Below are 12,373 nucleotides of genomic sequence, written 5' to 3'. Positions count from 1 at the left end.
TACCTGAAAAAAAGCATTTTGTAATGTGTAAAATATGTAACTTTAGTAACAGGTTAGTGGTGGTTTTATATAAGTATACATATAGGCTGATCAACGTATTTGATGAATGTTTGATATTTGGGAGAAACACCTTTAAGTATGAATAAGTCGTTTAAACGTGATTATAAAATTTATAAAAAATCACTGAAAAACTAATTATAAACTTGATTTATATTACTAATAATATAATAATGCAATTAGACATGAAGATTGAGTAGATTAAGTGCCATTGATTGTGGCCGATACTCTAATTGCCAAGTCTTATATTTATGCAGTTTAAAACCTGGTTAATTAGGTAAGGTTAAATGGTGTTAAATGACATGCAAGAAATATATATGATACACAAAAATGGGGCCACTGCGCAACCACTGAATGCCCCCATCATAACTATGTTTGCCAAACTTTGAATTTTAATTGCGCGTATCACTCCGCCAGAGGTTACCCCGCATAGAAAACGGGAGTAGGGTAAACTACACAAAATTCTGGTCGGTTGGGAGGAGATCCCAGATACTCCTAAGAAAGTAGTTCGAGGTAAGTACTGTTAGGAAAAATACAAATTACTTGTCATTTGTAATATTTGCATTTAATGGTTAAATATCTTTAAGAGGAGCATCTTAATTGAAATACTGTATTTCGTGGTCTGGAATTTTTTAAAATGTTTTAAAGCAAACGGAATGAAATTATTTTTCTAAGAAGGCAAGAATAAATTTATTGAATGAGTCTGTTGAAAAATCCCTTGGATATGACATGACTAATAGGAACATGTTTGAAATTTGATAGATATGAATAACAGGAACATATTCGAAATTTGATAGATTTGATAAATGTACAGTCGAGGAACCTGTTGTAATGTAGAGGCGCCTGTTAGAAATTTGATATATACAGTAGAGGAATCCGTTATACAGTAGGACCTGTTAGAAATTTGATAAATATACAGTATAGGAATCTGCTATACAGTAGGACCTGTTAGAAATTTGATAAATAAACAGTACAGAAACCTGTTAGAAATTTGATAAATATACAGCAGAGGAACCTGTTATACAGTAGAACCTCTTAGAAATTTGATAAATAAACAGTATAGGAACCTACTATACAGTAGAGAAACCTGTTAGAAATTTGAAAAACTGAATAATTTGATTAATTTGACAAAGATAGAGCTAATACTAAGCGAATGAAGCGCTATGCAGATGATGCTACTCGCTTCCTCTCATAACTTACGACCATCCTCCGCTCTGAGAAACCGCCCCGGAAGGTCCTTGTGGAGATCCTTGTTCTTGGCGACTCACACCATCCCCAGTTTCGAAATTGAAGCTGTAGGCACCGCTAGCGTCGGGCGCCTGGCGGTCGTCTGCTAAAATGGGGACCGCGGGGCCTGCGTTCCCTCCTGCGAAGGAGCCCCCGCCGAAGGAAGCCCGGGATTGGGAGATGCGGGACTCCGAGCCACGGAACCCGCTTGGGCTTCGGGAATCGTAGCCGTCAGCTGACACTAGGGCTAAAGCAGCCGAGAAGCACAACACTATTTTCTGTCGGGAATAATGATGGAGTTTGTTATTAAATTGTTGGGGAATGTGTCGGTGTTGACGAAGTTATACGGTATTGGTAAAGGTGTGTGTGTGTATATACATATATATATATATATATATATATATATATATATATATATATATGTGTGTGTGTGTGTGTGTGTATATACATACATATACATATATATACATATATATATATATATATATTATATATATATATGTATATGTATGTGTATATACCGGCGTCAATGACCTTAAATGTCAGGATGCCTGAAAACTTTAAATCAATCAATCAATGTGTATATATATATATACACACACACACACACACACACATATATATATATATATATATATATATATATATATATATATATATATATATATATATATACACACCCATATATATTATATATATACTCACATATATATATATATACATATACATATACATATACATATACATATAAATCATATCTCATGAATATATCATACTGACTTTATCCTATAATTCAATTTAGAGAATAGAAAAAAGACAATGCCACTCTACAAACCGAATTCATTTCGTTCGTTTCTCGTCTTCGAATGAGATGCTGACGTCTGCAAAACCTCTTCTTATATACCAAATTCTATTCCTCGACCCAGTTTTCCTCCTTGGACGAAAGGGGATCACCATAAGTCAAAAGAAAGTATATATATGTTATCACTGTGTCTCTTCGTCTGGACATTGTCATTTTTATCATAAGGGTCGGTAATTATATTATCGTGTCGTGAATTGGTGATCGTTATCGGCAGATGAGCCGTGATGTGCAAAAAAAAAAAAAAAAAAAAAAAAAGATGGTCTAGTATTGCAAGGCCTGGGTAGGATTTCATAAGATGACGTATTTTATTTCATTATTCTATTTTCCATAATAATTTTGTCCATCTCCGTGTCCTTTATTTTATGTTTTCTCCTTTCTTGTTCCCAGATCATTTTAACATTCTCCAGTTCCCTTATTTTACGATAATTACTCTTATTTCTTTATTGCAAGGGTTGTGGTGGCCGATGTGAACGTCCCTGACTGGTGAACGCCAGACTGAGGTTCGAGTCCTGCTCAAACTCTTTAGTTTCTTATGTCGCTGCAACCTCACCATCCTTGTGAGCTAAAGATGGCGGGTTTGGGGGAGTCTATAGGTCTATCTGCCGAGTCATCAGCAGCCATTGCCTGGCCCTCCTTGGTCCTAGTTTGGGGGAGAGGGGGTTTGGACGCTACTCATATACATGTATATAGTCAGTCTCTAGGACATTGTCCTGCTTGATATGGCAATGTCACGGTCCCTTGCCTTTGCCATTTATGAGTGGCCTTTAAACCTTTAAACGAACATTCTCCCTTTCAATTTCACACAAAGCTTCCTTTAATATTGCTGCCATTTTTTTCTCACACCATTCCTCATACCATTCTTAACCTGCACTTTTCTTCCTTCTCCTTGTTACGAAAAATCCTTGATCCTTTAGCACCATGTCTCTTTTCATTATGACTTTGGGACATTTCCTACATAATCATTTATTGGGAGAATTTACCAATTCCTTTTCAGCCCATTTTATAGCTGTCATTATTTCTAAAACTCTGATAAAGAAGTTTGGTTGAAATATTTTCGGTAATTCTTCTACAAACTTAAACAGAATGTCTACTTGGCCAACTAGTCTGTTTATCATGCCAAAATAATCTTTGTTTTCCTGTTCTAATCACTTGATTTTGAGTTTGGCTTGAAGGACATCTAAATTTAATTTATAGATTTTTTTTAACACAGGAGATTGGGCGTTTTAATTAAGAAATCAAAACCCTTATTTGTAGATCTTGACAAAATCACATCGTCAACGAAACTTGATAACCTCAAATTCAAAACAGAATCTTTATTTGTAGATCTTTGACAAAATTACATCGTGAGCGAAACTTGATAAACTTGCTTGAATTATTTCCGATGTTGTTGCTATTTACAAAAAAAGAAATCTGGTTGGCCCAAAATATTATTATTATTATTATTATTATTATTATTATTATTATTATTATTGTTATTGTTATTGTTATTGTTATTGTTATTATTATTGATTATTTTTATTTTTATTATTATTACTATTATTATTATTTATTATTATTATTATTACTCTTATTATTACTCTTATTGATATTATTATTATTATTATTATTATTATTATTATTGTTTATTACTATTATTACTATTATTATTATTATTATTATTACTCTTATAATTATTATTATTATTATAATTATTATTATTATTATTATCATTGTTATAATTGTTATTATTAGCACGTCATCTTTGATCTTAAAATCCAATAGATTTAGTACGTTTTTAATTTTCAGATCGAGAAGATAAATAACTGTAATCATACCACTTTTTTGTGTGTGTGTGTAAATAAAAAAATTAATACAAATTATTTATTCTAATGGGAAGTCTTTTAGACTTATAAAACGATCTGAATTTTAACATATTTAGTTTTAAAACATGATGGGAATATTCTCTCGGGTTTAACATAAAGAATTTCTAGCGTTTATTAAGATAGGAAACTATTATGAGGCGTTCTAAACCCGTAGAGTTTCTAAGTTTTCTTTTTGGGCCCAAATTCCAGTTTTCTGTGAATTCGGAGAAGTGATACAGTTTAGTTTACCCGGTTTTAAGTTCGAGCAAAAGCGTGATCAATGATTTATTATTATTATTATTATCATTATTATTATTATTATTATTATTATTATTATTATTATTATTTTTATTATTATTATTATTATTATTATTGTTATTATTATTATTGTTATTATTATTATTATTATTAATGTTATTATTACCATTATTATTATTATTACTATTATTATTATTATTATTATTATTATTATTATTATTATTATTATCATCATGATTATTGTTGTTGTTATTATTATTATCATTATTATTATTACCATTATTATTATTTTATTGTTATTATTATTATTATTATTATTATTATTGTTATTTTTCAGTAGAAAGTAAGTAAATTGAAGATGCAATATTAATTGATTTTTCAATTAATTAAAAATTTAAAGTTTTTCTTATAGATTAACGTTACTGTAAAATGAAATCATTTTATCTCTTTAAGGTTAAAATCATTACATTTTAGATTATCTTGAAAACAGCGTTACGAGCATATGATAAATAAATATTGGGGAATATTTATTACTTTTACACATTCTATTAACAATTACTAGTAGTATAATTACCTCCGCCAACGAAGATAGAAGGAGGTTATGTTTTACCCCCTGTTTGTGTGTGTGTTTGTTTGTGAACAGGTCCCTGACCACAATTTTAATCGTAGAGTAATGAAACTTGCAGGGCTTAACTGTTATGTAAAAAGCTGGAAATGATTGCATTTTGGAAAGTCAAGGTCAAAGGTCAAGGTCACGGTCAAGCAAAATATCCAATTCACGTAATCAGCCATAAGTCTGGACATCGTTGTGACAGAAACTTCAGACTTGGTTCATATTTGAGTATATGAAAATCCACGCCTATTAATACACGTTAAGGTCAAAGGTCAAAGGTCAAGGTCTAGCAAAAGGTCGAGAAATAAGCTGCCGTGGCGGAGGTCTGCGCTCTACTGACTACCCCTCTAGTTATCTACTAAATTTGAGTTTCACAAGTCAGGATAACCACCTAAATATACAGTATATTACATTTTTCTCATCGGTAAGATTTTGGCTAATGCTATTTTTTCCCTCAGAATCACTCAGACGTTCAGAGTTAATAATAGAGTAAATAATGGTTCATCATAACTTCTATTCAACATGATTTGCATAATCATAGAGCGCCTTATCTTTATTGTGATATAGAACCTATTTGCAGTTTCGTGTATCCATTTATATTATTATTATTATTATTATTTTTATTATTATTAATATTATTATTATTATTATTATTATTTATTATCATCATTATTTATAACTTATTATTATTATTATTATCATTATTTATGGTTATTATTATATATGATTTATTATTTATTATTATTATTATTTAATATTTATTATTTATTATTATTTATTGTTTATTTAATATTGATTATTATTTATTATTGATTATTATTATTTATTATTTTTTATTTATTGTTCATTATTATTTATTATTATTATTAGCTAAGCTACAGTCCTAGTTGGAAAAGCAAGATGCTACAAGCCCAAGGGCTCTAACAGGGAAAAAATAGCCCAGCGAGGAAAGGAAATGTGGAAATAAATAAACCATGTATGAAGAAATGGACAATTAAAATAATATACTTTAAAAATACTAACAACATTGAAACAGATATTTCATATATAAACTTTAAAAAGACTTATATCAGCCTGTTCAACATAAAATTAATTGCTGCATGTTTGAACTTTTGTTGTTTTACCGTAATTATTATTATTATTATTAATAAATGCTAAGCTACAACCCTAGTTGGAAAAGCAGGAGGCTATAAGCCCAGGGGCCCCAACAGGGAAAATAGCCCAGTGAGGAAAGGAAATAAAGAGAAATAAGATATTTTAAGTATAGTAACAACATTAAAATAAATATTTCCTATAAAAACTTTAACAAAACAAGAGGAATGTACCCTCAAGCAAAAGAACTCTATCCCAAGACAGTGGAAGACCATGGTACAGAGGCTATGGCACTACCCAAGACTAGAGAACAATGGTTTGATTTTGGAGTGTCCTTCTCCTAAGAAGAGCTGCTTACCATAGCTGAAGAGTCTCTTCTACCCTTACAAAGAGGAAAGTAGCCACTGAACAATTACAGTACAGTAGTCAACCCCTTGGATGAAGAAGAATTATTTAGTAATCTCAATGTTGTCAAGTGTATGGGGACAGAGGAGAATCTGTAAAGAATAGGCCAGACTATTTGGTGTCTGTGCAGGCAAAGGGAAAGAACCGTAACCAGAATGAAGGGTCCTATGTAGTATTGTCTGGCCAGTCAAAGGACCCAATAACTCTCTAGCGGTAGTATCTCAACGGCCGGTTGGTGCCCTGGCCAACCTACAAGTCCATTTCTTTTATCGAGGCAGATTTGCACAACTCGCAGCGGTGCCCTTTTAGCTCGGAAAAATCTCCTGATCGCTGATTGGTTAGAATTGTTTCGCTCAACCAATCAGAGATCAGGAAACTTTTTCGAGCTAAAAGGGCACCGCTGCGAGTCGGTGCAAATCTGCATCGCTAAAAGAAATTGACTATACCTTGTAAGAGAGATAGAAGATTTTAATATAAAATGAATTATCTGATAGTTGTAGCAATAAACGAGGACGTTGAGAGATTTAATGTTACCTTCGACTACTTTCTAGTGAAGTTGTGGGTCTCGACTTATAATATAAATCATTGCACGATTGCAACAATTGTTCCCCCGGTCATGATTTAATCGTGTCTGGGAATGTTGCTCTACTCAAAAGGCCGATTAAAGGAGAAAGGATAGAATACGTGAACGCAGGAACTAAGGATGGAAATCAACAGATAATAATAATAATAATAATAATAATAATAATAATAATAATAATATTATTATTATTATTATAGAATGATTTATTGTTAATTTGTTCTCATCATTTATTTATTTCCTTATTTCCTTTCCTCACTGGGCTATTTTTCCCTATTGGAGCCCTTCTCCTAGCATCTTGTTTTTCCAGCTAGGGTTGTAGTTTGGCTAGTAATAATAATAATAATAATAATAATAATAATAATAATAATAATAATAATAGTAATAAATGAACAGAACGAAGAATGGGAATAAACAGATGATAATAATAACAATAACACAACAACAACAACAACAACAACAACAACAAGTCAAAATTTCAAAACGTAACTATTCCAAGTCTTCATATTACGATTCTCTAAAAATATCTTCAAAACTTTTTTTTTCTCTTTTTTTTTAATAGAAAAAAAAACACGACGTGAAACGTGTGCTCCTTTTTGAAATTATAAAATCAATGATTTTATCAATGCGGTCTTATTATTATTATTATTATTATTATTATTATTATTATTATTATTATTATTATTACTAGTCAAGCTACAACTATAGTTGGAAAAAAAAGATGCTATACGCCGAAGGGCTCCAATAGGGAAAAATAGCCCAATGAGGAAAGGAAATAAGGAAATAAATAAATGATGAGAACAAATTAACAATAAATCATTCTATATTAGTAATAATACTATTATTATTATTATTATTATTATTATCATTATTATTATTATTATTATTATTATTATTATTATTATTATTATTACTTGCTAGGCTACAACCTTAGTTGGAAAAGCAGGATGCTATAAGCCCAGGGGCTCCAATAGGGTAAATAACCCAGTGAGGAAAGGAATGAAGGAAAACTAAAATATTTTAAAAACAGTAACATTATTATTATTATTATTATTATTATTATTATTATTATTATTATTATTATTATTATTACTTGCTAAGTTACAACCCTAGTTGGAAAAGCATGATGCTATCCCAGGGCCTCCAACAGGGAAAATAGCCCAGTGAGGAAAGGAATGAAGGAAAACTGAAATATTTTAAAAACAGTAACATTGTTATATTATTATTATTATTATTATTATTATTACTTGCTAGGCTACAACCTTAGTTGGAAAAGCAGGATGCTATAAGCCCAGGGCCTCCAACAGGGAAAATAGCCCAGTGAGGAAAGGAAACAAGGAAAAATAAAATATTTTAAAAACAGTAACATTATTATTATTATTATTATTATTATTATTATTATTATTATTACTTGCTAGGCTACAACCCTAGTTGGAAAAGCAGGATGCTATAAGCCCAGGGCCTCCAACAGGGAAAATAGCCCTGTGAGGAGAGAAAACAAGGAAAAATAAAATATTTTAAGAACAGTGAAATTAAAATAAATATTTCCCATATAAACTATAAAAACTTTAATAAAACAAAAGGAAGCTAAACGGTTAAACAGACAGTCAATTCCTAGAAAAAAAAAATTTAAAAAATTATTCATTTTGAAATATTGAAAGATATGATTTCAGTTTCTTAAATTCCTCAAAGCAATTAAAAAAATTCAATAAAATAATTCAAAATGAAAAAATGCTATTCAAGTTTCTTGAATTCCTAGAAGCAAATAAGAATTAAAAAAATTATTCATTTTGAAATATTGAAAGATATGATTTCAGTTTCTTGAATTCCCCAAAGCAACTAAAAAAATTTCAATGAAATCAAAATGAAAAAATACTATTCAAGTTTCTTGAATTCCTAGAAGTGAAAGAAAAATAAAAAAAATAATAATTCAATATGGAAAAAAAATCAAGTTCATTTAATTCCTAGGATCAAATGAAAAACTGAAAAAAAAATTATTTATTTTTGAATATGCAAAGATATGATTAAAGTTTCTTTCATTCCTATGAGCAAATAAAAAAAGATAATTCAGTATGGAAAAATACTATTCAAGTTTCTTGAATTCTTAGAAGCAATTAAAAAAAATTCAATATGGAAAAATATTCAAGTTTCTTAATTCCTAGAAGCAATTAATAAAAAAAATCAATATGGAAAAATATTCAAGTTTTTTTTAATTCCTAGAAGCAATGGAAAAAAAAAATAATTTGATATGGAAAAATATTCATGTTTCTTTAATTCCCAGAAGCAATTAATAAAAAAAATCAATATGGAAAAATATTCGAAGTTTTTTTTTAATTCCTAGAAGGAATGAAAAAAAAATAATTTAATATGGAAAAAGATTACAGTTTCTTGAATTCTTACAAGCAATTAAAAAAAAAAAATTCAATATGGAAAAATATTCAAGTTTCTTTAATTCCTAGAATCAATTAAAAAAATCAACGTGGAAAAATATTCAAGTTTTTTTAATTCCTAGAAGCAATGAAAAAAAAAATTAATATGGTAAAATATTAAAGTTTTTTTAATTCCTAGAATCAATCAAAGAACAAATTCAATATGGAAAAATATTAAAGTTTCTTTAATTCCTAGAATCAATTAAAGAACAAATTCAATATGGAAAAATATTAAAGTTTCTTTAATTCCTAGAATCAATTAAAGAACAAATTCAATATGGAAAAATATTAAAGTTTTTTTTAATTCCTAGAATCAATTAAAGAACAAATTCAATATGGAAAAATATTAAAGTTTCTTTAATTCCTAGAAGCAATTAAAAAAAATTCAATATGGAAAAATATTCAAGTTTCTTGAATTCTTACAAGCAATTAAAAAAATTCAATATAGAAAAATATTCAAGTCTCTTTAATTCCTAGAAGCAATTAATTAAAAAAAAATCAATATGAAAAAATATTCAAGTTAATCTAATTCCTAGAAGCAATGAAAAAAAAAATAATTTAATATGGAAAAATATTCAAGTTTCTTTAATTCCTAGAAGCAAATAAAAAAAAAAAACCCTTTTAAAATACAGGAAATAAATTGATAAAAAAAAGTTACGTCCGTCTAAGGTGGAAAGCTCTTCGTGTACGAGAATTTCTTTCTGCATGAAGGGAAAGTTGCCAACTTTAATGGGACATCTATTATTCGTGAGAACTTTAATAACATGGCATGTTATCATAGTAAGGAACAGCCTCACATTCTAATATCCTTTGATTGACAGCCCATGGTCTTTTCTCAATAAAGATATTGCGACAATATGTATGAAGTAAAAGAATTAAAATATCATTTTATTAACAAAAGAGCCATGAATAAATCGATAAAGAAATTGTGATATGATTTAGGAAGTAAAAGAATTAAAATATCTTTTTGATAACAAAAGAGGCATGAATACATCAATAAAGAAATTGTGATATGATTTAGGAAGTAAAAGAATTGAAATATCTGTTTATTAACAAAAGAGGCATGAATACATCAATAAAGAAAATGTGATATGATTTAGGAAGTAAAAGAATTGAAATATCTTTTTATTAACAAAAGAGGCATGAATACCTCAATAACGAAATTGTGATGTGATTTATGAAATTTATGAAGTAAAAGAATTAAAAACCCTTTTTATTAACATCAGATGTATGAAGAATTTTTTTCTATAAAAATGTACTGTATGGATAATCAAAGTGGTTCAAGTTAATTGCGTAACCTTTATCAAGTCATAGCGAATAATATATTTAAATAAGAAAATATCCTATACTATGATAAAAATGGAAATTCCTTAATAGACAATCAGCAAAAAATATCATGCTCCTTAATGTAGGAGACAGTTGGTATAAATTAAATTAAAATTTAAATTAAAATTGATAGATATTTTATCAAAATTGCATGATCTTTGTTATCATTATTATTATTATATTATTATTATTATTATTATTATTATTAAAACCTAGGCTATAACCCTAGTTGGAAAAGAAAGATGCCATAAAGCCCTGTCCACACGATCGAGCATGCCCGACGGGCAAACAGTGATACCAGACCACAATAGTTAGTAAGAAATGAGGGTTAATGACGTCAGAAGCGGGAAAACCACAGACAGGGATCTGGCATCATACAGTGTTGCCATATCCCTGCCTTTAGTTTTCCCGCTTCCGACGTCATCAACCCTCATTTTCACTAACTATTGTGGCCTGGTATTACTCTCTGCCCGTCGGGCATGCTCGATCGTGTGGACAGGGCTTAAGTCCAAGGGCCCCAACAGGGGAAAATAGCCCAGTGAGGAAAGGAAAAATGGAAATATATAAACTACTAGAGAAGAATTAACAATGAAAATAAAATATTTCGAGAACAGTAACATGGCATGCTCAAGTGTACCTGCAAGCAAGAAAACTCTAATCAAGACATTGGAAGACCATGGTACAGAAGCTATAGCACTACCCAAGTCCAGAGAACAATGATTTGATTTTGAAATGTCCTTCTACACGAGCTGCTTAGCATAGCTAAAGTCTCTCTTCTATCCTTACCAAGAGGAGAATAGCCACGATGAAAGAATATTGTTCGTAATTACTATAACTTCTTCTTCTTATTACTGTATAACTTCTTTTTTGTCTTCATCTTTTCCCACTTCTATGTGGGGCCAATGCTTCTGGCCAGCGTTCTCCATATACCTCTGTCCCACGCTTCACCACTGATTAATCCCTTTGATCGAAGGTCATCCTTGATACAGTCCATCCACCTTCGCTTTGGTCTCCCTCTCCTTCTCGTTCCCTGTACCTCCATTTCCATCACTCTCCTCCCAATATACTCCTTCTCTTCTCATGACATGACCATACCTCCTCAGTCTGCTTTCTTGGATCCTATCTGATAGTTATCTAACTCCTGTGGTACCCCTAATCTCACAATCTTCACTGGCCATATTGGTTTTGGTTAATTTTTTTCATAGCCAGATGCCTTTCCTGCCGCCAACCCTCCCCATTTACCCAGGCTTGGGACTGGCACCAAGTTGAGGCTGGCTTATCCCCCCTCAGTGGCTGGGTTCGTAATTACTGTATAACGACTACAACAAATGAGAGAAGTCTAAATGCTCGCTTATCCAGAGCCGATTGATGCCGCGAGGAAAAATCTCCGAGCGGCAGTTACCTTTTAGCTATGCGCACTGTTAACCCGCGCAGTTCCAATATAGGGGCTAATAGAAACTTCGAGGCCGCTCGGGGAAAATCCTCTTTTGAAGACGTATCTCGTAATTAGCGAAAATATTCCGTACGGAAAAAATTCTGCTGGTGTGAAGCAAGCTTTTGACACAATTAAGAGCAAGGCTTCTCATATGGCAGGCCCTTGAAACAATTAAATACTGTAAAATTAAAAGTTTGGAAGAGCCTGCAATAACAATTCTGAATCGACGTATTTGACAAATTCAGCCC

At 30.5% G+C, this 12,373-nt stretch overlaps 1 protein-coding gene across 1 annotated transcript in view; it reads right to left on the bottom strand.

Annotated features, from left to right (window-relative positions):
* The window catches only part of LOC137632841 (pneumococcal serine-rich repeat protein-like), a 12,514-nt gene extending 742 nt beyond the window's left edge, over positions 1-11,772 (bottom strand). The window contains exons 1-2 of the mRNA XM_068364938.1: positions 11,689-11,772; positions 1,258-1,562 (exon numbers count right to left, since the gene is read on the bottom strand). Coding sequence (XP_068221039.1) covers positions 1,258-1,562; positions 11,689-11,772 — 389 coding nt within the window. The remainder of the gene's footprint in view (positions 1-1,257; positions 1,563-11,688) is intronic.
* Positions 11,773-12,373: the final 601 nt, after the last annotated feature.

The sequence above is a fragment of the Palaemon carinicauda genome, chromosome 42 (assembly GCF_036898095.1).
Source record: "Palaemon carinicauda isolate YSFRI2023 chromosome 42, ASM3689809v2, whole genome shotgun sequence".
NCBI classification, from domain to species: domain Eukaryota; kingdom Metazoa; phylum Arthropoda; class Malacostraca; order Decapoda; family Palaemonidae; genus Palaemon; species Palaemon carinicauda.
Note: the sequence above shows the minus strand (reverse complement) of the source record. Positions and strands in the feature narration are given on the sequence as shown.